General features: G+C 37.2%; 1 protein-coding gene across 1 annotated transcript in view; it reads left to right on the forward strand.

Annotated features, from left to right (window-relative positions):
* The window catches only part of DCC (DCC netrin 1 receptor), an 824910-nt gene that overhangs the window by 712598 nt on the left and 84809 nt on the right, over window positions 1-27503 (forward strand). The window contains exons 23-25 of the mRNA XM_062200029.1: window positions 2635-2829; window positions 7838-7870; window positions 23211-23276. Of these exons, the coding sequence (XP_062056013.1) occupies window positions 2635-2829; window positions 7838-7870; window positions 23211-23276 (294 nt within the window). The remainder of the gene's footprint in view (window positions 1-2634; window positions 2830-7837; window positions 7871-23210; window positions 23277-27503) is intronic.

Here is a 27503-nt window from a genome sequence, read left to right on the forward strand (position 1 = left end):
GTCTTCTCCATTGGCAGCTTGCTTCATCAAAGCCAGTAGAGAGCCCCTAGAGTATGCTAGCAAGTCAGAAGTCAAAATCTAATGTCACATGCTCCCAGAAATAACATTGCATCACATTGGTTGTGTTCCATTGCTTAGAAGTAAGACTTAAAATGCATCAACTCAGCCAAAAAGAATTTGTAGTGGGGTAACTACTTGGGAGTGGGTTTAAGAATAACTGGGGGCTATCAAAAACTGCTTGCCACAACAACAAAATCAAAATGGACTATCTGGGGTTAGGAGGGGTCTGTGTTTTATATTTTATACCCATCCTCCAGGTAGTTGTTACAATTAGGCCAACTCAGGAAACTCAAAACTAGGGTTTTGAGTTTGAAAGTTAAAGCCAAAGCAAAACACATACAAGTTTTCAGCACATATCAGAATTTTTAAAAAATGGACTTCTGGCCGGCGCTGCGGCTCAATAGGCTAATCCTCCGCCTTGCGGCACCGGCACACCGGGTTCTAGTCCCGGTAGAGGCGCTGATCCTGTCCCGGTTGCCACTCTTCCAGGCCAGCTCTCTGCTGTGGCCAGGGAGTGCAGTGGAGGATGGCCCAAGTGCTTGGGCCCTGCACCCCATGGGAGACCAAGAGAAACACCTGGCTCCTGCCATCGGATCAGCGCGGTGCGCCGGCCACAGCGCGCCTACCGCGGCGGCCATTGGAGGGTGAACCACCGGCAAAAAGGAAGATCTTTCTCTCTGTCTCTCTCTCACTGTCCACTCTGCCTGTCAAAAAAAAAAAAAAGAAAGAAAAAAAAATGGACTTCTAGATATTGGAGTTTGTAACATTACTTAATACTTCCAAGCCAGTTCAGAGTCCATAATCTACACTTCAGACTGAATATAATAAACCCCTAAGGAATTGATTAGTAATATAAAATTATAATTATTTTAATACTAAAGTGTATCACAAAGTTTATAGAAAGGAGAGCTCATGATTGAGGAATGTTTTGTATGTTAAATGTAACTTAACTCTACCTGGATGGGTGGATAGATGGACTAATGGACAGATGGATGGTATTTTTATTGAGAAAGTGAGGAACGTTAGAATGATATGAGAATAAGAGGGAAGAAGAATGATCATTGTATGAAGAACAAACTATCTGTAGTGAGGGTTTGTGCTGAAATGTGGATGGCATGCATGGTAATTTTGGAAGGAAAGTGAACTTGAGTCAGAAAACTTTGGAACAAAATTTGCAAAGATCTATGAGTAATGTTCCCTAGTCCAGAGCGGGTAGGAAGGACTCAAAAGGAAAGTGAATCAATGGAAGATAAATGGTTTACAAAGGATATATTCAATGTACGAGAATATACTTAAAGAGGCTGGCATTGTAGTGTAGGGGTTTAAATCTGCCATCTGTAATGCCAGTATCCCATATGGGCACCAGTTCTTGGCCCAGCTGCTCTACTTTTTATCCAACTCCCTGCTAATATGCCTAGGAAAGAAGCAAAAGATGGCCCCAGTGCTTGGTTTCCTGCACCCACATGGGAGATCTAGAAGAAGTTCTTGGCTCCTTGCTTCAATCTCCCAGCCATGGCCATTGTAGTCATTTAGGGAGTGAACCAGCGAATGAAAGATTTTCTGTGTGCTTCTCTTCTCCCTCCCCAATCACTCTGCATTTCAAATAAATTAATCAAAAAATCTGCCACATTTAAAAATTTTTACTTCTCCCACTAATAAATCCTGATTGTTAGTTAGCATGATAAAAAACATACAGCAGAGTTAACAAGTTTGCATAATTTTTTGGTGCAGTCCAGTAATGAAAATAAGTTGTGCTTAAGTAATAACATACCAGAAAGTATAAAATATTTTACATTTTGGAAGTGTTAAAAAATAAATGAACACATTCGATTGCTATAATAACTCTGTAAAATTGGCAGAGACAGCTTTCCTCTCCTGTCCCAGATGATGAATTGAAGGTGACAGAAGTTCATTGGTACAAGGGCTAAGATGACGTCCTCCACCACCATCCTAAAATCCCAACGCTATTCCCAGGTATCCAGTCTAGCTGGGCAAATAAGTACACCTGCTATACCACAGCATCAGCCCACAGATATTTTCATTTATGTTTGCCCATCCTATTTGCTAATTCTGTACACTGAAGCAATTATTTATGTAACCACTGCAATATTAAAAATTGGGAACAGGAATTTAGCCTAGTAGTTAAGATGCTCGTATTCCACATTGGAGTACCTGGATTTGCTTCCTGGCTCTGGTTCCTGACTCCAGCTTCCTGCTAATACAAACCCTGGGAATCAACAGTGGTGGGCCTAGTAAGTGGGTTCCTGCCATCCACATGAGAGAGATGCATTGGATTTCCAGGATGCCTGGCTTTGGCTCTGGCACAGTCCTGGCTGTTGTGAGCATTTGAGAAGTGAATCAGTAGTGGGGATCTCTTTTTCTCTCTCCTACCCTATCTTTCTTTCTCCACCTCTCAAATGTAAAAAGAAAATGCTTGCAAAATTGAATCTTGTAGATTATATGTTATAGAAATTAATAATCATTGCAAATGATATTTGGGAAGCATGGGTGTTTGGAAGTAGAAATGCAATGTGCAGTCAGAACACTAAAAATTGCATGTTTCTATTTATTCAGCTTACATCTTATTTTATACCTTGGACAAGAATATACCAATCGATGACTGGATTATGGAAACAATCAGTGGTGATCGGCTCACTCATCAGATCATGGATCTCAACCTCGACACCATGTACTATTTCCGAATTCAAGCACGGAATGCAAAAGGAGTGGGGCCCCTCTCTGACCCGATTCTTTTCAGGACTCTGAAAGGTTGGAATCATTTCCCATTACTTTTCCTTTGCCTGTGAGATTGTTATAAAATAACTTTGCAGTCTGTGCTATAAAATGCCCCACACGATCTCTGTTGGCTATATGGCTGCAATAGAAGTTCAAAAATAAATTAAAATGTACCTGTTATGCTCAGAGCCAACATGTCAAAGAAAGATCTATTTTGTTATCACATTTTCTGCCATCAGCATAAGGCAGATATATTTAACTTGACTTTTTTTCATTTACAAACCTTTTGGAATTTTGTATTGATTTCATGTCTGTTGGTTCTATTCAAAATATAATGAAACCCTTCAGCTGTTTTATATAAGGGGATAAAAATTAAAATGCACTGAATTATGTGAATGGCATACTATTACCAGCTTTAAATATTTTCTCTCAGGAACTGTTGTCCTTATATATTAAAATAAATTTTGATATAGCAAAACATAAAAACTCAAGCAAAACAAATTAGTTTACATTAAGGATCTAGGGTAGCAACAATGAAAAACTTGAATTAAAGTTATTACAAGAAAACTACACATATTTGTAAGAATGCAAATAGCTGCTTGAGTTAAGGATTGTTATATGTTCATACAGAAAACATTAAGGTCCAAAAATAGTGATTACATAATCATTTTGATATACTTTTTTTGGAGCATGATATTATTTTTCTGAGGGATAAGTGCTTTCATTGAACAACTGAAAATAATTTAAGTGTTCCATAGCTAACATTCAAAGATATATGTTTAAGACATGGTATGTGTTGTAGTGAAGAAAGGCAGGTTGGCTTTTAAGTCTGTGACCACATTATGCCTATTTATCTGGCACAAAACTTGATAATACCTGATGACAAACAATGATGGAATTAGAAACTTGTGTATGATTGACATTTTTTTTCCCAGTTACTGGGCATACTAAAAAGAGGAGTTTTAGACTAACTCAACTGTCTATTCCTCAGTTTTCCTAGGAAGTTACCTTAACAAAGAGTAGATTTTTGAATTCTAGTGAGTGAGCTATTCGAAAGCTGAATTTTATTAATAATTAATCTGAAACTTTACCAACAACTTACAAATAAACATTCAGTTTGTGTCTGCATGAAAGTTCTTGGTGACATGGTAGGAGTTTGGGAGCAATGAGTCATTTTTTTGTATGCCGGTTTTGAAGAATTCATGTCTAAATCAGGGTTCATTCCAAATGAGCAGTTGAAGATAAAAACTGGTTATCCATTTTGTGGTGGCATCATTACATGATGTTTTGCAAATCCTACATCTCGATCTGTACACAAGTGCCAAATTAATTTCATGATTACATTATGTGCCAACCAAGAGATCTCACAAAGGCTTAAGATGACTTAAAGTATCCAACTGTATTAAAGAGTAGAGTGATGAGTTATCAGAAGATGTACAGTCCTACGCTGACAAGCATCATATAAATTATTTCAGTATTTCATTTGTTACCATTCACCTTAAGTTCCCTGAACTCTGCTAAAAAGTGATTTTCAAGACTGAGGACAAGGTCAAAAATTCCTTCTAAGATACGACAGTCCACAAATGTTATTTCTAGTATCCTGATTTTGATGTTTAGTAGTGTCTGCCCTAAGTAGGTCATGCTCAATAATAATTAAGATTTTTAAACAAATACTGTTAATATAATAAAATGCATCTTAAATTACACAAAAATATTGATCATTGGATTATGCATGCATGAATCTTTTGCACCACAATTACAAATGTTGTAAGACAAACACATTACACATTACTCAGTATGAGATTTAAAGTCACAGTGAACCAAATCTACCAAAACCACAAAATCATGCTGTTGCTGTCTTATTTAAGGTTCTCAGACCTCTGTTTAACAGAATGTAACTTTGTTTGACAGAGGAAAAGGCTTAGATGCCCTGAAGTTGAGGAAACTCCCAATAGTCTGCAAGGTGGAATACATATGTTTCCTTGCAAATTCTGCCCTAGGCAGGTGTCCACACGCATCATTCTTTTATTTTCATTCTTTGCAGAAATAACAGTATTTTCTACTTGAGAGTAGAATTTTGCTTTTTGGTATTATTGAGCCACAGAGGTTTAGGAAATTCAGTCAGTAACCACTGGTTAATTATAATAATATTTGACAATTCAAAAGGGATTATATAACAATACCCTTTAACATACATAGATATGCTGCATCTAATTCTTTCTTCTACAGAGTCATTTAAGAAATCTTGCACTTTATTCTCTAATGGCATAGAGCTCTATGCACCTGCCTTTCCCACCTATTGTCAGACCTTTTAAGATGTATGTCTGTCCCTGTTTGTGTCTGTGCCCTCCAATGAAGTTTGGTTCTCTCTGCAGCCTATCAAGTTGTAGGGAATACATATGCTTCCAATGGATGGAGTAAGTTACAGAGGATTCCTAGGAAGGGAGGGAGTCATCTACACACAAAGGAATAGGCTTTAAGAATGAAAGTGCAGTAGACTGTGGTCTATTCTTTGAGCATCCTTAATTATCATTCTAAAATATGCCTCTTCCCTAAAAATATAACAGTGAAATCTCTGGATGGAATAGAAAAACAGAACGTCAAGTGTTCAAATTTTTTTGTGACAAATAGATGATTTTCTTGACACATGACATGAACAATTAAAATTCAAGGAATGAATTATAATAATTTAAAGTCATTATTTATATTTAATAAAAGGTAATTATTAAGATCTGTTTGATCTCTGTTGGGAAATACACTTCAGTAGATACCATTTTTGAGACATTCAAAATGTCTCAAGCTATGTGCAACTGAACTTTGCAACAGAAAATCAAATCCAGAAAAGAATATCAGAGTTTTCTGCCATAACATATATTTATTTATCATTTGCTAAAAAGTTTCTTAGGCTACAGACAATGAAAGCATATGATTAAAGACAAAGGAAGAAACAAATAATGGAAATGAGGTGTGTTTGATTCTTCCTTTCTTTCTTTCCTTCTTTTGCTTATGATACTCTTCCAAACAATTCTCTCCTAAATATGAAGTGCAGATTAGAGTAGTTTCTTGAGTGTGTTCTTGTATGGTTGCCAAACCTGTACACACCCTGGATTATACTTGTACTTATGATCTTAACATATTCTGTCTCCTTCTTGCTGGAGACATAGCATGGCACTTCTGACAATTCAATATCCTCCCTCAAAAACTGCATTAAGATCTCAGTTTAGATTCCTATCCCTCTTCATAAACTACCTATAATGCAAATGCCTATATAAAGCACCTTTCACCAACAAACTCCAAGTACTGGAATAAAATATATTTTGAGAAGCCATTAATCTTTAATAGGAAATGGGAGAGAAAAATTAAGTAAAAATAAACTTGCAAAGATTATAAGAGATTAGATTAGATGCCCTGGCAAATTAAAGAACACTGGTTAAATTTTGAGAATATATAAACACATTTTAAAAACTTATTTAAAGATTGTACAGACCTTAGATTCATAACATGTAAGCCATCAGAAAGCACTGAACAAAGAAGTTCTGCAGATCTATTAAAAATAGAATTCTAACAGGTAACAATATCATATTATACACTAAGAGGATAGATCTCGCATGGTGTTCTTACAATAATAAGAAAAAGAAGGGGAAATAGAAGAGAAGGAAGAAGCAATGTGTGGGAGGGGACTGGGAAGTGAGGATGGATATGCCTATGCTCCTTGTGGTGGTGATGGCTTCTTGGATAAAAACTTAATCCCAAACCTATATGATTATATGAAATGAATATGGGTAAGTTCCTATTTATCAACCATGTATCAAAAAGAGTTTATTTTAAAAATAAAACCGTCTCACCTTAACATAATAAACATCCTGTGTATATCATTTTCCAAACAGATCATCAGAATTCAAAGTAACTGCTTAGTATTATACATTTTCATAGTATATGTCTACATATTATTTTTAAATGAAATAAATTGTAATTGATCTCTGGATTAAAAAGCCACCATCTGATGGAACAGACATAAATCTATTCATCTGAATAATATTTTGTTAACAATATTATTATTGAAGTGCTTTGTTTCTTTACACTTTGATGGAACATGATTTGTGCTCCTTCTTTTAGAAAAGGAAGGACTATAACCTGTAAAGTGTTTTCTTTTTCTTTTTTTTTTTTGTTTTTTGTTTTTGACAGGCAGAGAGGACAGTGAGAGAGAGAGGCAGAAAGAAAGGTCTTCCTTTTGCTGTTGGTTCACCCTCCAATCCAATGGCTGCCGCGGCTGGCGCACTGTGGCCAGCACAGCGCGCTGATCCGATGGCAGGAGCCAGGTGCTTCTCCTGGTCTCCCATGGGGTGCAGGGCCCAAGCACTTGGGCCATCCTCCACTGCACTCCCTGGCCACAGCAGAGAGCTGGCCTGGAAGAGGGGCAACCGGGACAGAATCCGGCGCCCTGACCAGGACTAGAACCCAGTGTGCCAGCGCCACTAGGCAGATTAGCCTATTGAGCCACGGCGCCAGCCGAAGTGTTTTATTTTTCAAACAGTGATGGTGAATTTGCTATGAAATTGTCACACATAATGAGAAATCACTGTGTTATAGCTTACTGCTTATCATCTGTGTAACTTTGAGATATATAGAAGAAGCAAACCAGCAAGTTTAGTGAGATTTGTGTGTGATTGCCTAAATTCTGTTGAAAAGAAATAGAAAAAAGACTCCTCAACTAACTGAAAATATATATGGGTGATAATTACATGGTAACTGCATGAATTACTTTCACTATTCTAGTTTTAATTAAACTTATATAATGATCAATCTGATTTATTTAGAGGGACTTATTTAAGAGGACAAGATATTTTTAAGGATGCACTTATGCAACAAAAACTTTATTTTTTTCTTCTCCGACCACTTATTTAATAGAAATTGCCAATTGTATTTCAATATGGCAGTGACCTTGACATGAAAACTTGCTAACAAAACTCTCGAGATGGTATGTCAGCTTTCTTGCTAGGAACTGTGAAGTCTAGTAATCCTGTTTCTTTTTCTCCCACAGTGGAACACCCTGACAAAATGGCTAATGACCAAGGTATGGTGGCTCACTCTCTCATTGCCCTCCTTGAATCAATCCTGTCTGTTGGAAATGTCAGTCATTACTTTGTAGTCCCCTTTTCACCTGGGCCATACACCTGATGAGGCAGACACTGGTGTGATGATTAATCTTCCTAATGAAGTTCTGCTTGGCTGAGGCTGAGGCTGAGGCTCCGATAGGGAAGATGTAAATTTTCTTGAGAGGAAATTGTTTTGTCTCTATTCTGAAGGACCAATTAAAATGTCAAGCTTCTTTGTATGAAATAAATTTTTAGTCTCTGTCTGCACTTCTGAATAATTCACATTAAGTATAATTAAGTTCAGCATAATTTTCAAGCTGTTCTTGCACCCTTTCGTGAGCTATGGATTAAAGTTCTGTAACTCTACATAAATCATGAATGCTTTTCCTCTGTGATGAGATGCTTTTAATACATAAAAACAAAGTTGGGTCAACTTTTTTTTTTTTTTTTTTTTTAGGACATCATCATTTTTCATTTTGAAACCAGAAAGCTTTCATTCTGTGACTCAGATGCTGGTCTGAGTTGGTGTATTTTCTCTTCCTTCCCTTCTTTTGCTAAATGCTGATTATCAGCAGGGACAGGGGTCATTTCACACAAAGGAAAATGGAGATAAATAAGAATTATTCATCCATTCGTAGTTATCTATGAATTTGCTACATGGTTTGTGGAGTGATTGATAAAATAGGATTACAGTATTACAATATTATAGAATGCTGAGGGAAAACAAGAAGAGATTATGAGTTGCATCTTTTTGGGATGCTATGAAGATGTGTAAGTGCGGTAGTTGGCGGGGTATTTGTTGCAGAATCAGCAGTAGTTTGCCTCCCACCTTGAGCATCAAAGTGCTATCAGCAGAACCAACACACAGACATGTTTCTCAGGGCAGCATGCTGTAAAATTAGAGGAGAAACATTAATTCTGGCATAAATATATTTAAACTTTCAACAAATGTTAAGCCCCTTTTGTCAGCTCTCACTGACAACCAAAGGCTGCCCACATGAGTAGTATTTAATTCAGTGACTCTGTGTTCAGGTTTTTCTCTGGGTCCTTATACCGCACCTCTATTTAACACAGCATGACTAGGGGCTCATGTTTGGAATGGTGGAAATGATACATTGCCAAGAAATGTCTTTCCAGGGGTAAAATTTCTACAATTTAGCTGTTCCTACTCACTTGCATAACAAATATTTTCATAAGATCAACATTGACCATATGGAAATATCTGCAAAAATATTAATGGTGAGCGATTATCATTACCATATGTTTACATAAATCATTTATAAAAATAGTCATATGAGTAATTTTCATTAGCATATATTTATTTAGGTCAATTAATTGTTAAGGCTAGCCAAATTCAAATCTGGAATAAATGATTAGAAAATATTTCATTATTTCAGTTATTAAATTATTAATATTATTTTTCCTGCCATGGTTAACTTAAATTAATTTAGAACTTTCACAAATATAGAACTCAATTTGTGAAATTATATTTAGAAAAATATGTAGAAAATTATATAGAGAAAAAATATATAGAAAGAGAAAGAAAATTAGAGTAATTTAACCCATTGAAATGTTATGTAGTTAGCCTCTTAGGTAAGAAAATGCCAGATTTTTCAATATGTGAACTTCCGGTTCTCTGTTTACCTTTTGTTTTATGCTGTTACTTTTCAGTTAACTGTTTTAATGTCATTTCAAACTAACAAATACACACTTTGCAAATTGGACACTGTATAACTGAAGAATGAATAGACAATAGTTATTCATACTGCAGACCTCTGATCACCCTCCAGAAATTTCCTTAAGATTGTCACAGTGAAAATTTCAGATTTACAGTGAAATCATATCATTTATCAGGAACAAAAGGACCTCAAGAATTATTGCCAGTAGCTGAGCCTGTTAATAAGTTTGGGCAATTGTTCCTTTTCTCTGCTTGGTATTACTTAAAAGGCTCTGTCACATATTATGCTACTGGGTGCCTTATTCAATCACAGCAGGCACGGTTGGTCAAGGTGATGGATTCTGAGTTTTACTCCAGACTCAATTTATTTGTAACATTGAGAGGGACTGATGGCGTGTATTTAGTAGCAATAAATAATATCTTTACCTTCTCACCAAGAAAGCCTATAGAATTTTCTGGACATCAGAAATTCTTTATAAGAAACATCAGCTTTCTGAGTTGATGACCTAGTGCTTGTGAAATAATCCTGATTAAGAATCCAAGAGTAATGAAAATAATAGCACAAGCCTGGTTTGAAATGTTTCTAATCCAAGCACGTAGCAAATCTGCTGAATGTGTTTTATTGTGTCAACTGTTAGACCTATTTGCCCCCTTCACATAGAGAAATAATTCTACTGTAACATAAATAATAAGAGTTGAATTTCTACTGGAAGAAAATTACCTGCAAGGAAAAATTTGACATCTTGAGTCAGAGTCAACCTAGCAAAGATGAATCCTAAACAGAGAAGCCAGAGGTGGAACTTGACTTGAGAGAATGTGAGAAAAGCTTTCATTGTTCTAAAAAGGATCTATCTCTGCAGGTTCTTGTCACAATTACTTTTTTCTTGGAATCTAAGAACTGCCATGAAGAACAAAAATGTGAAAACAAAAACTCATTTATATTAGAATCAGTTTTGATTTGATAAAAATATTTTCTTCTGAAAACAGTAGAATGAAAATGATAAGACAATTAACACGGAACAGTTAATCCATCTCTATAATTGTATATTGATTGTACCTAGCACTTTCTTATCACTGTAATGTTGACCTGTACAATTCCCCTTTGGCACCTCCATTTACCTTGTTCCTATTTCTGATTATTTCTTGAGACTCTTCAAGGCACAAGTGACCAGGAAGTTTAAGAGTAAGTAATTTTTAGAAATTAATCACAAGTATAATTTTTGGATGGTTGCATAGGCTAAAAAGAATTGCACAGGCTATGTAGAGTGGTCACAATGCATATAGAAAAGCTGCTGCTGCCTGTGTGGTAAAACAAGCCCTTCTGAAGCTGTTACCTATAGTCACTGTGCCGAGAGCTCATGATTGATTCGTTTAACCTCCATTAGCAGTAGTGTGAGAGAGAAGTTATTATTTTCTTGTTAGCAATAACAAAGCTAAAGCTCAGAGAATTTAAGTGACTAGTTATAGAAACACAGCTGGAAAGCCCATTATTCAAACCCATAAGACCATGTTGCAAAAGCCTTGTTTTTAATCATCGACTGCATTCATCACATAGGAGTACCTGTTCTGTGTATGTATGACCAACCACCCATGCACCTCTGATAAATAGATGTAGAGTATCTAAAGAATACCACAAACAGCTCTCAATCTGGGGACTTGTTAGTTAATGGGAAGCTCAACATGCAATCCTGACACTTCTTTATCTCAGAAAACCCAGGTATGATGCCAGTTGCATTGCCTTAGTCAGCTTGAGTGGCCAGTACAAAATGCCACATACTGGGTATGTTAAACAATGGAAAAAAATTTTCCCCCAGTTCTAGAGGCTGCAAGTCTCAGATCAAAGTTCCGCAGGTACTGTTTCTGGGGTGCACCCTCTTCTTGCCTTGCAGATGGCCTCCTTCTCCCTGCATTCTGTGGCACAGATCAGAAGAGCACAAATGGTGGCTCTTCTCGAAAGGACACTAATGCTGCTGCCCTTATAACTTTATTTAACCATATTTTCTCCTGTGAAGTTCTTGTATACAAACACAATCATACTGGGGATTAGAGCTTTAATATATAATCTCAGAGAGGACACAGTTCAGTCCATATCATCCACACTAAAGGGTTACGCTATTCTTTCATGCCTTCGTTAATTTTCTACCCACTCTTTCAGACAAAAACCAGAAGGTAAATGTTTTGCCTGAAGTCACACAAATAGCTGTCAACAGAATTGAAATCGAAAATGTGTCTAACTCTTCTGAACTGATGCTATTCTTCCAAAAATAAATTTTAATTTTTTTTCTGAAATCATTTTAACATTTTAGAGCTTTTCAAGGAATACCTTAGAAAATCTCTTTAGGGGTTACAGTTAAATTATCTGGAACTATATAATATTACCACATTGCAAAGGTGACTAGTAGGACCAACTTTTAACCTTAAGGGATTGTTTTTTGCATCTTTGTACTCTCTTTAACTCCTGAGTATTTTTTCTCCACATTGAGGTATCTATGTATGAAAACTGGCATTCTTATATGATCACAGATACTTAGGATTTCACATGAGCTTCTGGAGCAGTAGAGTAGGTGCTATAGCAATGATTCCATACCATAAAGGGGACAGAATCTATATGAAATGATCTGTCTCGCTGCTGAGATGAATTACAAAGAATGTACTCTCTTCTAGTATTCAAGCACTCTCCTGGGTTCTTTAATTCTTCATGGGCTGATCAGTAACTGTAGGCCTGGAGAAGAGGTGGGTATGCATTATGAGTTTCCTGAGCCAAATGGAGACTGCTGCTTTAATCCACCCTTCCTCAGGGTTGGGGGATTGTTCCCCTGTAAGTTGGTCATGGCTGACGATGCTCTTGCTTTCCCCATCTGCAGTGCATGCTCTAAAGACCACGGGGATGGAATCAAATACATTAAATTCTAGCATGATCCTGCCACTGGGACCTCCTTTGTGGCTTTTCTTTGCCTTCTCACCTATAAAAAGATGATTTTTGCCCAAATTTTCTTTTGGTTTCTTTCAAGTTTTAGGCTTGGTATCAGAGTCAAAAGTCCAGGTACATAGTCTTTCTGTGGTGTAACCCCTCACATTTATGGCTTTCCTGCTCTGTGCTGACCACTCTGCCATGCACTGTGCATGTACCCATTACAGCATAAATAGTGCTTTTTCAAGAGCAACTGATTCTCACAAAAACCTTGCAAATGTAGAAAATGAGACACAGAGAAGTTAAAACTTGCCTAAAGGCTCATTGTGTATAAGTGACCAGGGCATAATGTGTACCCAGCCTATAAATCTTAGAATCTATACTCTCCTAACTACTGCATAATTTCTGAAATGCAGTGTGTTAATTGGCCCCTGCTTTGCTACCAAGAAAGTTGAGGCTAACTGGCATCACTGTAAGTTCACCTGTTTTAAAGGACTTTGTCTTTCCTCAATAGAGTATTCAGGCAAAGTACTTAACACTACACCTGCCATTTTACACCTCAGCAGTTTTAATCTCATGAATAAACAGAATGTTAATTGTTTCCAATTTCAGGGAAATAGGGTTTTCAAGGCAGTCTAGTCAAGCTTGGAATTTAGTTAATGTAATCCAGACTTTGCAGGCTTTGGATTACCGCAGCCAGGCTGTTGTTTGAAAAATTGAAACCTTTCACACCTTCTGATGGGAGCTGTTTAATTGAAAATTAAAACCTCTTTTGACCTTCTTATTGTGTATAGTTTCAACTCAGTTTGTTATTCAGCTGCTTGCTACACCCACTTGAAAAAGCTATTCTCACCTGTGATTTTCTAAAATTTTGCAATTCTAGAAATTATGACTCTGGTGAAAAAGTAGAGTCAGAAAATGAGTACTGTGCTCTTCAGAGAGTGTGAAGGTGCTTATCATGTTCCCGGCAAGCAGTCAAGTAGCTACTTAAGTCAACCTCTCAGGAGTTTTTATGTTTTAATAAGTAACTTTGCAAGGCTAAAATATAATCAGTACTCATAGGAATTGATGTGATTCATGGTAGAATTTTTATCTTCTCAGCCATGTAAGGTAGACATTTTTGTTTACAGGCCATCAAGTAAAATTTCACACACGAGTTCTTGGGTAAGGCCCACTCAGGAGGATGTCATTTGCATGCTGTAGGCATTAGTCAAATACAAGGTCTTCCTAGCTTTGTTTTTGGCCCACTTCTATCAATCCTGAACTCTGCCTCATCAATTTTCTTTACAAAATATACAGATGGGTTCCTGTTACTTGCAGAATGAACTTAATACTTTTCCATCAAGACATTGGCTGACTGAGCCCAGCTCCTCTGTTCTAGCTTCCTGGCCAGTAGATTGCTAAACCTGTGTCACAGGTGTAGTCATAGCAATCCCAAAGTTGCCTTGGGATGAGCACACTGTGCACTGCTCTGTGCTGTAGCCTGCACCATTGTCTCAGTCTTAGTGGTATCATCTCCCTTTCTCAATAGACCAGTCCTCATCTTTAAGACCCCTCTCCCAATTCTATATTTTCCAAGAAAACTTATTTACTTCTGGTGTTTATCTGTTCCAAAAATGTCCATATCACCTGTCTTACTCCTCAATATATTATCCATGCCTTATGATTTAATATTTATTTTTTCAACTTCATGGAAAGATTGTAGATTCCTCAAAGACAGATGACTGGCTGGACTCACATTGTTATGCCTACCTCCCTGCCCAGACTCTAACTTATGAGGTACAATGCCAGATAAGTATGCATTCAATAGAATCATACACAAATATATGAGGAAATACAGAGTAAGATAGGGGAGCCACTACCTATCTAGTATTAAAATACAAGTTAGAGAACTCCAAAATAATAGTGTACATAGATGTACATACTGTATATGTCGCTGATCCTGACAGAGGTGAAAAGATAGAAATGTTTGCTTCCAACACAGAAAAGTAAGCCTATTCACTGATTACCTCTAAAATGTAGACATGAAAATAAGTTTTCTGTGATTCAGGAAATGCTGTTCACTTTTGTGGGAGATTCTGATATTTTGCCATTTTGCATACTTTAATTGACCACCATCCTTTTTCTGTTTATTTTTTTTGAAAGGAAAAAAATGGTATAGACATGAATTTCATCATCCTCTTATAATTCTGAGTACAGATAGGAGAAAAAAATCACAAGTAATGAATTCTGCTCCGCTTTTTTAAAAATTTAAGTTATATGAGTTTCATGTATTTCATATACACAGTTTTAGGAACTAAGTGACATTTCCCCTGCCACCCTCCCTCCTACCCATGCTCCAACTCTTCCTCCTCCTCCCTCTGATATACCAACTCTTGATTTTTTACAAAGATCTATTTTCAGTTTATTTAATGATCATATAGTTAACCCTACACTAAATAAAAGAGTTTAGCAAATGTTTTGAAGAAGAAAAAAAATGTTCCTCATTGAAAGACACAAGGACTATAAACAATCATCTCAAAATTTCTTTCTCGCTCCAATACATTACATTTCAGGTATACTTGATTAGTTACCTTGGATCAGGGAAAACATATTGTATCAGTCTTTTAGAGACTAAGTATAATGATTTCCAGTTGTGTCCTCTTGTTGCAAAAGACAGGATTTAAATTTTTTTACAGCTGAGTAGTAATCCATAGTATATATACACTAATTTCTTTATCCAAAAATAGATGATGGACATCTGGGTTGATTCTATACCTTAGCTGTTGGGAATTATGCTGCAATGATCTTGGGAGTTCAGATAACTCTTTCATATGCTTATTTCATTTCCCTTGGGTAAATACCCAGGAGTGAGATGGCTAGGTCATATCATAGGTCTATAGGCAGATTGCTGAGGTATCTCCATACTGTCTTCCACAGTAGCTGTACCAGTTTGTGTTTCTACCAAACTGTAGACCAGGGTACATTTTTCCCCACATCCTCAAAAGTATTTGTTGTTTGTTGATTTTTGTATGAGAGCCATTCTAACTGAAGTGAGATGATACCACATCGTGGTTTTTATTTGCATTTCCCTGGCTAGTGATCCTGAGCATTTTCTCAAGTTGTTGTTGGCCGTTTGAATTTCCTCTTTTGAAAAACGCCTGTTCAAGTCCTTTGCCCATTTCTTAACTGATTATTTGTTTTGTTGTTGTTGAATTTCTTAAGCTCTTTATAGATTTTGGATGTTAACTCTTTAATAGTTGCATAGTTTGCAAATATTTTCTCTCATTCTGTCAATTACCTCTTCACTTTACTGACTTTTTCTTTTGGGTGCAGAAGATTCTCAGCTTGATGTAATTCCATTGGTCAATTTTGGCTTTGAATACATGTGATTCTGGAGTCTTTTCCAAGAAGTGTTTGCCTATGCTAATGTCTTTCAGAGTTTCCCCAATGTTCTCTAGTAATTTGATGGTATTGGGTCATTGATTTAGGTCATTGATCCATTTTGAGTGGATTTTTGTGTAAGATGTTAGGTATGGGTCTAGTTTCAAACTTTTGCATGTGGAGATTCAATTTTCAAAGCATCATTCATTAAAGACTATCCTTGCTCCAGGGAATTATTTTAGATCTTTTGTCAAAGATAAGTTGGTTATAGTTGCATTAATTGATTTCTGGAGTTTGCATTCAGTTCCATTGGCCTACAAGTCTGGTTTTATGTCAGTACCAGACTGTTTTGATTATAACTGTCACATGGTATATCTTGAAATCAGGTATTGTGATGCCTCCAGTTTTGTTTTTGTTGTATAAGATTGCTTTAGCTCTTCAGGGTATCCTGTGTTTTCCATGTGAATTTTAGCATCTTTTTTTTTTTTTTTTAGATCTGTGAAGAATGTCATTGGTATTTGATTGGGATCACATTGAATCTGTAAATTCCTTTTGATAGTGTAGACATTTTGATGATGTTGATTCTTCCAATCCATGAACATGGAATTTTTTCATTTTTTTCATATCTTATTCTGGTTTTTAGTGTTTTGTAATTTTCATTGTAGAGATCTTTGAAATCCTTTGTTAATTTATTCCAAGATATTTAATTCTTTTTGGAGCTATTGTATTTGGGACTGATCTTAAAATGTCTTTCTCAAGCATGATATTGTCTGTGTAAACAAAGGCTATTGATTTTTGTGTGTTGATTTCCTATCCTGTCACTTAAAATGTCTATGAATTGCAATGGTCTCTTAGTGTAGTCTTCTGGATCCCCTTTATATAGAATCATATCATCTATGAATAGGGATACTTTGACTTCCTCTTTTGCAATTTTTATCCATTTAATTTATTTTTCTTGGCTAATGGCTCTGCCAAAAACTTCCAGGACTATATTAAATTACAATGGTGTTGGGGCTGGCGCCGTGGCTCACTTGGTTAATCCTCCCCCTGTGGAACCAGCATCCCATATGGGCACCGGGTTCTAGTCCCGGTTGCTCCTCTTCCAGTCCAGCTCTCTGCAGTGGCCCTGGAAGGCAGTGGAGGATGACCCAAATGCTTGGGCCCTGCACCCGCATAGGAGACCAGGAGGAAGCACCTGGCTCCTGGCTTTGGACCAGCGTAGCTCCAGCCGTGGCAGCCATTTGGGGGTAAACTAATGGAAGGAAGACCTTTCTCTCTGTGTCTCTCTCATACTGTCTAACTCTATCTGACAAATAAATAATAAAAAAAAAACAATGGTGAGAGTGGGCATTCTTATCTGGTTCAAGATCTTAGAGGGAATGCTTCCAGCTTTTCCACATTCAATAGGATGCTGGGTGTGGGTTTGTCATAAATTGCCTTGATTATTTTGAGGAATGTTCCTTCTATAAAGTTTTCATCATGAAAGTGTGTTGTATTTTATCAAATATTTCTCTGCAACTATTGATAGAATCTTATGGTTTTTTGTGCCTTAGTTTTTTTTATTTTATTTTTTATTTTTTGACAGGCAGAGTGGACAGAGAGAGAGAGAGAGAGAGAGAGAGAGAGAAAGGTCTTCCTTTTTCTGTTGGTTCACCCCTCAATGGCCACTGCAGCTGGTGCGCTACGGCTGGCGCACTGCACTGATCCGAAACCAGGAGCCAGGTGTTTCTCCTGGTCTCCCATGCGGGTGCAGGGCCCAAGCACTTGGGCCATCCTCCACTGCACTCCTGGGCCATGGCAGAGAGCTGGACTGGAAGAGGAGCAACCGGGATAGAATCTGGTGCCCCGACCAGGACTAGAACCCTGTGTGCCAGCGCCGCAGGTGGAGGATTAGCCTATTGAGCTCCGGCGACTCTGGCTATTCCTTAGTTTTTTAATATGATGTGTCACATTTATTGATTTGCAAATGTTGAACCATCCCTGTATACCAGGGATAAATCCCACTTGGTCTGGGTGAATGATGTTTCTGATGTGTTGTAGGATATCATTAGCTAACATTTTGTTCCTTAGAGATGTTGGTCTATAGTTCTCTTTCTCTTTTGTATCATTTTCTGATTTAGGAATTAAAGATGATTCTGGCTTCATAGAAGGAGTTTGGGAGGATTCCCTCCCTTCTAATTGTTTTGAATAGCTTGAGAAGAACTGGAGTTAGTTCTTATTTAAATGTCTGGTACAATTCAGCAGGGAAGCCATCTGGTACTGGGCTTTTCTTTGTTGGGAGGTTCTTTATTACTGATTCAGTATCATCTCGTTTATTTGTCTGTTTAGGTCCTCTATACCTTCCTGACTGAATTCAGGTTGATCGTATGTGTCTAGGAATCTATCCATTTCTTCTTGGTTTCCAAGTTTGTTGGCATGTATCTCTTTGTAGTAATTCCTTATGATTCTTTTACTTCTGTGGTATCTTTTGTTAAATTTTCTTTTTCATCTCTGATTTGACTTATTTGGCAGCACTACACAACCACGCCATGGTGCCAGCCCCCATGAGTCCATTGTTAAGAAGCTTGCAGTACAGATAGGACAGGATATTACACTCAGCCTGACATGAAGGTTATGAAATGCCAGATGAAGTGGTACTATCTATATATGGACATACCACAGTGGGCTGAGGTAGAAAAGACTTCTTAAATCCTAGAGGTGGATTTTAAATATAAGAATAGAAATTGAATTATACAAATGACTTCATGGGGAAAGTTTAGATCATCTCCTGTTTGGAGAAATACTGGTATGGGAAAGCAAGAAGGAGAGCAAATAATGAGTAATTCAAGTTGGGTTCAGGGGACACCTTGGGTAGCAATTTGCAGGGTAGTGCACAGCAGCAGAGGGAGAAATTGGTGATAAGGGTTTTCCTGTTTCTCTCCTCTGTTTTGATAGTTCTTGGGCTTTTTTACTTTTCTACATACCAAATGCCCACTGTCTACACTGGACACTGAAGACCTGCATGTTTCCCCAGATCCAGAGTCCTTTAAAACTTATTCACTCTTGGTCTTTGATACTGATCATTTCTGTTTAGGGAAAGGAAGTGAAAGTGTGGGGCAGAGGGAGGAAATGCTGACCCAGGACAAGAATAGGAATGGGGACTCAGTACCAGTCAACTTGGAAGAGTGTCCTTAGCCTTGTGTGTCCACCTGCGCTCTGTCTATTCTGGAGCAGCACCTTCAGGTCCAGGACTCTGTGTGCTTCCAAAGGAAACAAGCAATGTCCTTTCCCTTCCATTTTGTTTTGGGTCCCATTGAGAATGTAGCCAACATCTCTCGTTTCACTCATGGGCCTCTTTCTCACACTAGGATCAACTCCCCGAAGTATTCTAATTTCTACTTCCCCAACCCCCATTCCTTCTTTAAGTTATTGATTTATTCACTATTCGTAAAATCATCACCATCATCATCATCATCACTACCACCAAAAGCACCAAAGCACCTTACATGACCATACACAGAGAACACAGCACAGGTGTCACTTTGATAGAGATAAAGAAACAGATCAGGGGCCAGCATTGTGATGTAGCTGTTTTAGCCACTACCTGGCATCCCATATGGGCACTGCTTTGTGTCCAAGTTACTCTACTTTTGATCCAGCTCCCTCCTGGGAAAGCACCAAAAGATGGCCCAAGTACTTGGGCTTCTGTACCTGCATGGGAGACCAAATTGAAGCCCCTGGCTCCTGGCTTCAGCTTTGCCTACTTAAGTAGACCACATAGGTTTTACCTTTTTTAAGACTTATTTTATTTATTTGAAAGACATAGTTACAGAGAGAGGTAGAAACACAGAAAGAGGTCTTCCATTCCACTGGTTCACTCCCCACATGGCCAAAATGGTCGGAACTGCACCAATCCAAAGCCAGGAGCCAGGAGTCCCCATACCATGTGAGTACAGGGGCCCAAGGACTTGGGACATCCTCCACTGCTATCCCAGGCCATAACAGAGGGCTGGATTGGAAGTGGAGTACCCGGGACTTGAACCAGCACCCACATGGAATGCCAGCGCTGCAGGCAGTGGCTTTATCTGCTATGTCACAACGCCAGCCCCTGGAATTTTCTACATATTTAATACAGTACATAAAAGATTCAAGACTTTTTTAGGATAATTATATTGGGGAACATATGATATATATTCTTTTTATTACTAGATAATTAAAAATATTTTAACTTAAATCTGATATTGATTTATAATAATGGATGGTTTGTTCTTAAATCTTTAAAGTCAGAGTAAGAACCATCCATAGCTAGCTAATATTTTCCATGGGTATGCTTATAAAAGATCTGAATACAGTGATTCAACTCTGTCATAGCAGGGTCCATACCTAATACATATTTTCATATGATCCCTTCCCTGAGGAGCTAGGCCTGTTTAATAAATTAGAATGAATTATTACCAAGGTTATGCTCCATTAATGAAATTAAGATCTTTGGGATTAAGCAATAGTTTATATTCTTTTGCATTAACTAATTTTTATTCCAACCATCTTCCAAACTCTAATTAGTCTTCTATCAAAGCTTATGAAGTTATCAAAGTTACCTAAAAACATACAATATTTACTCTCTAGCAATAAGTCCTTAAAAATGCTTAGGTAGTCCAAGCAGTAACACCCAGTACCCTTTCTGCTTCAGTCGCCAGTGTCTCATTTGGTAATTTCATGGTACTTGCCCTATAGCAGTGGGAGAATCTTTTAATTATCATCATGCTTATGACTTATTATTTTCCTATATAAGAAGTCTCCCTAAAATTTAAAAGTATTTTTCAAAGAATAGAGGCTTAGCAGCATACAAAATTACAATTTGATTCCTGTTTCTTTAGATCAAGACATCCAGGCTCATCAATACCCCAGAAATGGGTTTAGTTTCCCTGAAGAACTGGTACAAGAATTCTACATTACCATAAATCCAATCTTGCTTGCTGATGATATCTAGTTTTGTTAAAGTACTTTGCGTTGGGTTTGTTAAGAGTTACTTAACTTTCTTTTGTGATATTAGTGTAATTGTAACCAACATAAAGTTAACCCATGTCAATACACTGCATTTTGTGGATAGAAAGCCCACGTGATAAACTGTCCCATCTTACTCAGATGCATTTCCAGGGTTCCTTCATCTTAGAGCTCTGACCTGTATGACATCTGATTTTCTTCTGTCTATTGAAATGTGCAATATAATCAATAGCCTTGCTAAATCTAAAAGATACTATACCCATAGAGCTTTATGTCTAAGTAATATATGGATGTGCTTTTGGGCTTGTTTTTGCACACTCCCACAAACATGCAGGGAGAGCTGGAAACTTCATTAAAAAGACATTTGTCAGGATGCTAGAGGGAAAGGAAAATCCTCCACAGGCTATGTACCTAATTTCCAGCCAATACAGGATTACTCCCAACAGGAATCATTTATTGCTTTTACTGGCCTAAGTGATGGGGTTGTTAGCATATCTTTTGGCTGACTGCTTTGCAATCAAGCTGCTTATAGTTGCTAGAAAAGTCATCTTAATATTCATATAGAACTTCTGTCTCACTTCATTTCTTCCAACATTGATCTCACTGTGTCCCATGGGCAAGGCTTATCCTCTGCTCATTGAAACTAGAAATGTGTCAGAGTTACATAAGCAGGGTATTTGCAAAAGTGTTAGACTAGCCCAAATTTAGTCAGAATACCAGAATTTAACAATTTCTGATACTCTCAATTGCTTCTCTTAATGACCTTTCACCTCCAAAACACACACACCTCAGATGCACCATCCTAACTCTTCTTTCCTCATTTCTCATAGTTATTATTAGCCCAGCGATATTTGAATGTGCCCATTTATACTGAAAACACATCAGATTTATTTCTTGCTGTGCTTGATGGAAGATTGATATCCATCCCAACATAAGCTCTGATTTGATATCAAAATAATTTTTAAAAATAGGATAGAATTCTACGTTGTTTCATCATAATCTTTTGGCTAATAAAATGAGATTTTTGAAAAGCTTTAGTTAGAGAAGTGTTTGGTATGTAAAGCAATGTCACAAGACCAGGACTTACCAGTCATAAAGATAACAAAACTAAAATCGATAAATGTGAGAAACCAACCTATGTTATTGTACCTGCCTGCTCCAGTTGACTTTGTCTACATCATCCACTGATATTAATTATTTCATAAATAATTCCTTTAGGCAAGGAAAAGGGAGAATGGAGAATGCTTGTATTCTGATAGGTATTTTCACAAAGATTTAACCTTCCTGTTTCTCTATAAGTGATCTACCTAGAGATTAAAGAAATCAAAATCTAATGAAATAATTACTGTCCTACAAATGCTTCACTAGAAAAAAGGGTTACCTCTGGTAAAACACCATTCATTAAATTTTGGATAATAGCATAATTATTTCTGGTTAATTCCTGGTTCAACTGCTAATCACCTAAGGGAGACAAGTTTTTCCAATCACGAAATTCTAAAACAGCCTTCTTTCTTTCACCTTGAATTTTAAAAAAATATTAATTTATTTTGAAATATTATTTATTTATTTATTTGAATGAGTGAGAGAGAGAATCTTTTATCCCCTTGTTCACTCCCCAGTTAGCCACAAAAGTTAGGGCTGGACCAGGCGGAAGCCAAGAACTTCATTCAGGTCGCCCATGTGGGTGACAGGGGCCCAGGCACTTGGGCCGTCTTCCAGTGCTTTCCTCAGCCCATGAGCAGGGAGCTGGATAGGCAAAGGAGCAGCTGGATATGCATCAGCACCCATGTGTGATGCAGGCAGCAACTTCACCTGCCAGCCCCTCACCATGTATCTATTAAAAATACTTAAACCTTGCATGTTAGGATTTGCCCCCTATTACTTATTGCCAATTTTGTACCTCATTCTCCAGGTATCTTGCTTGGCATATTAAAAAGGAATATTCAAAGCCCAGCTGTGTGAAGAAGGCACTATCCTCTTAAAGGACAATAGTGATGACTCCCTGCTAAGTCATGGCAGATGGATATCAGCAGAGGCTGGATCCATGAGCTCTGTTGTCTTCTGAATAGCACATTTTGTACCTTTTTTGATCCTTTAATAAGAACATTGAGAAAATGAGGAGGAGGTGACTTATCAGAAAGAAGCTGAGTTATATACATTTAAGGGAATCTATTTTTATCATGGATTTTTCTCTTCCTCAAAAAGTAACATTTTTCTCAGTGGTATAATGGTGTTAATACTGTTCATCTTTCTTGGAAGTGGTCACAAGAATCTTGTTCAGTAATTGTGTAGTTTAAAATACTCGTTTTTTGTCTGTATTGTTTCATTTGTGCTGTCCTGGTATATAGCCACTAATATTCCAACATGCTTTTCCATTAAACAGGTCGTCATGGAGATGGGGGTTATTGGCCAGTAGATACTAATTTGATTGATAGGAGCACTCTCAATGGTAAGTATATAAATCAAGTTCTATTTGATTGATTATATTAATCAAGTCAGTAATTCTAGAATGTCTGAGACCAATTTTCTATTGAATGTAAGTGTGAAGAACCTTCAACTGAGGGTTTTACTGCTATTGTAGAAACATGAAGTCACTACAAACCTCTAACACATTCCACTGGGAGATGATGCCCATGAAAGGTAACAGATGCAAAGGGCATCTTATAAAATGATACAGGGATGCTAAATACCTTACATTGTAAATGGTTTTAATATATTTAAAATGTTTATAAAAGTCTAATTTTAATAGAAAGAAATTATACCTAAGATTGATTAAACTGAAAGGCACTCAAATTCGCAAGTTAAAGTTAGTGAACACTTCTTACCTGAAGAGTACATTGGTTCTCCAAAGTTCTAAATCCTCTGGCTTGTTGCTGCTAAATTTCCTTCATGTTGTCAAAAGAAGGCATTATTGCTGCTCAGCCCACGGGAGCATGCCCATGTGTCTGTTGGCTTTGGGGATGATCAGATGGGGTGAACGCCTAGAACTTCAAGAAAAGAGACTAGTTCTCAGCATCTTGCCCTCAGTTTTGCTGAAACATGAACTTTGGAAAGATTAATTCATACTAGTTAAATTCCACTAGGACTAATGCACATACACATATTTTATAGGCCTTAAAAAAAAAGTGTTGCTAATGCTTGGTTTGATTTGTGAAAAATTTTTCACATTTAAAATGGAAAGATTAACACTTGTATACCCACTACCAAAGTTAAGATACTACAAACCTAATGTATAAATGCAAGCTCTTATATGTGTTTTCATTATCACCTGCTTCTTCTCATTGTCTGTTCTTCACTATGATTGAAACAGTTTCCCAAACTTGATGTTGGATAATGTAGGTGCATATATCCCTGGAGAGTTTCATATCATTTTATATGCTTGTCAATTTATAGAAATGGTATCTTGCTCTAAATACTATGACTCATTTTCATTTTTACATTTATTTTTAAGACTTATCCACACGTTTACAAACAGTTCTCATTTATTTTGTTGCTGTACAATGCTCTATTTTACAAAATAATGCCATTATTTATTTAATCATTTTATGAGGTTTTTATGAGAAATTTCTGGGTACTCTCATATTAAAAAGTCCAAGAAGGAAGTGAAATATGTGATATAAAATTTGTTTGTTGGATGTGAAATTAAAATACAGGGGGTAAGTTGCCTCTTTTAGGCTATGATAATCTAATATATGCGTTTGCCTCAAAGAGGGTGTGTGTGACATCTGATCTTTTTCTTAGTCTGTTTTAGCTGTTTTAATAAATATTTTGGATTGGGTAATTTATAAACAATTGTCTCTTAAAACCCCCACCTCTTAATCCCACTGCAATAGGGGATTTGATTTCAACATATGAATTTTCTGTGTGCCTTGGGGTGGAGATGGGGATCATGAATATTCAGACCATAACAAGCTTCCTGACTATCTGCCAATCAAGTCCTTCTTGACTGTAGCCAGTATACCCTCTCCTAATTCTTTTAGCTTTCTATTGTCTCTTCCACAGATCATCTTCTGTTTAAATAACATTACGCCCTTCAGTGGCAGTTAAGTTTTAGACAGTTATGGCTAATGCCTACCTGGTAGTCTCGAATGTACACAAGAGGCAGTTTGGGGATCTCAAAGCAGGAAGGTGAGAGAAAGAGTTTGTTGGAAACCACAACACAGGCATGCTCTGTCAAGTGGGTTTAGGTAATGACAATTCTCTTCCCCAAACTTGGCAAGTTTCATTACCTCACTTTCCTGCTTTGACTTTTTTCTCAAATATCAATAATAAGTCAAATATACATTATACATCCAAGCAGTCATAGAGGAATGCTGCTAAGTCCTAAGTGAGTGCTGTGTGCTTGCAATGAGCTCTCCACTGTAGGAGCAATAAACCATAATGCTGCAATGGCCAGGTGGACAAGGCAGAAAAATATACACCTAGAAGATGGAAGTTGATGAGAAAAATGCAATGATGTGCAAGGGGGTTGAAAAAAAGTAAGTTCTAGAGAAACCCTGTGGGGAAACAATTGTAGTATTCTAAGTCAGCCAGAAAACCTCTAAGTTTGGAGTTTAAGCAGGGAGTTAGCATTGTCCCCTTTAGAAGTATCCTGCAGAGCTGATTTTGAGATGCCCTCTCCACAGGAGTTTCACATTGAAATTTATCACCATGACTATCTACACCATCACAGGATAGCATTTTTTGAAAAGATAGAGTGCCAAGAAGTTAAAGAGGGAATCAGTGTGGATAACTGAGAAAGAGCAGTTGTCTTTAACCAGCCTTCAGCCACTCCTGAATGTGGGTATGGGTTCAGGATGGAACAAAGGAGAGCCTAGACCCAGAGCTGTGGACTCTGCTAATCTGCACATCCTAAGGACTCCAGTCTTGGGTGGAATTGCCAGATTTACCGATTAGGAATAAAAAGAGGCCTAGTGAAGTCTGAATGACATGCGATAGCATATGAATACGAGATCAAGAAGAATTTTACAATGCACATATACATAAGCAATGGGAAATGATTTAAATCTTGTATTTTTTTGTTAAATCTGTCAGTTCCAGTGTTAGGTCAAAATTTAAAAGGTGGTGTTGAGTAGCTGAACTTCCCTTCTAAGTAAAATGACATTTTGGTTGAAAAGAAGGTCCAGCCTAAATTTAACATGAATATATAAGCAAACAATAACTTTTCAAAGAAGTCAGGTCTCTGAGGAAGAGAACTCAGCAATTGGAAGAATGAATGCATGTCAATGTATTTATTTATTTACTTTTTTACTATTTAAGTTTCCTGGTGAAAATATAATCATCATTGAACTTGACCTGATAAACCACTTTGCAGGAGAAGGTCATAAAAACAAAACAGACTAATGGCAGTTGGAAGCTTAAAGCCAGTCTGTATAGATTATTGACTTTACCCCTCCCAAGTTTTTCCCATCACTAAATGGTATTTGCAGGATTGCATGTTAAAAGACGGGATGAACAAAACACCTGAAATATTTCTAATACTCCACTAGACTTCACAGGCTACTTGGCTGATTAAGGTAAACCAATTACCTCAAAGAAACATTAAGTGGTGAAAGACAAACCTAATCAATTTCCTATTCTGTTTTGCTAGCAGAAAAATAATGTGTAATTTGACATTTTTTAAAGATTTATTTATTTATTTGAAAGAGTTAGAGAGAGGAGAGACAGAGAAGTCTTCCATCCACTGGTTCACTCCCTAATTAGCTGCAATGGCCGGAGCTGCACCCATCTGAAGCCAGGAGCTTCTTCTGGGTCTTTCACGTGGGTGCAGGGGCCCAAGGACTTGGGCCATCTTCTACTGCTTTCTAGGCCATAGTAGAGAGCTGAATAAGAAGTAGAGCAGCCAGGACTCGAACCAGCACCCATATTGGATGCTGGCACTGCAGGTGGCAGCTTTACCGGCTATGCCACAGTGTCAGCCTCTGTAATTTGACTTTAACTTGGGCTATTGCAAGCAAATCAGCAAAAGCATCTGAAAACCCCAACTTCCTAATTAAAATTCTGCTGATGTCCTAAGCTTTAAGAAGAGGGTATATTTTCTAATTAGATGTGTAAGTGAGGCCCCTGAATAACAAAACTCCAGTCTCACCTCACACTCACAAAGTAGGCTGCAGGAAGAGGAACATTCTAAAATCTGAGTTCCTAAATCTAAGATCCAGTGAGATTTCATACATCTTCCCTTACAGTGGCAGAATTATGGAGCCTTTCTCACTCTCCCACACTTGCTGGATTCATCCTTCATAGCATTGTAATAGAATCATGGCTTATTGTCAGGATGCTCAAGCCAGTTGCAAATAAATTCAGACCTCACTAATCATTTACTTTCTCTTACAGCATGCCACTCTTTTAAAATGCACTCTTGGAATTCAAATAAAGAAAAACAAAGCTATAGTTCATGTTTACTCCTGTAGTTGGAAGCTCTTAATTAAATTGTTAAAAGTGAAGAGGCTTCCTAAATTCTTTTCTGATGGCAGGCGGAATCAAAGCTAATATGTAGGGATTGGTTGTATTTTTCTTTTATGGTGCATTCAATTTTAGATTATGCTTCACATTCTTAATGTAGAAAAATCTTCAATTTCTGAAGATGTATTTTTTTAGTTTATATTTGTATGAAATGCAGCAACTCTGAAAATTACTTCAACTTAATCCTACTTTTCTCATGAGGGAAGATAAAACT

The sequence above is a fragment of the Lepus europaeus genome, chromosome 9 (assembly GCF_033115175.1).
Source record: "Lepus europaeus isolate LE1 chromosome 9, mLepTim1.pri, whole genome shotgun sequence".
Taxonomy (NCBI): Eukaryota; Metazoa; Chordata; class Mammalia; order Lagomorpha; family Leporidae; genus Lepus; species Lepus europaeus.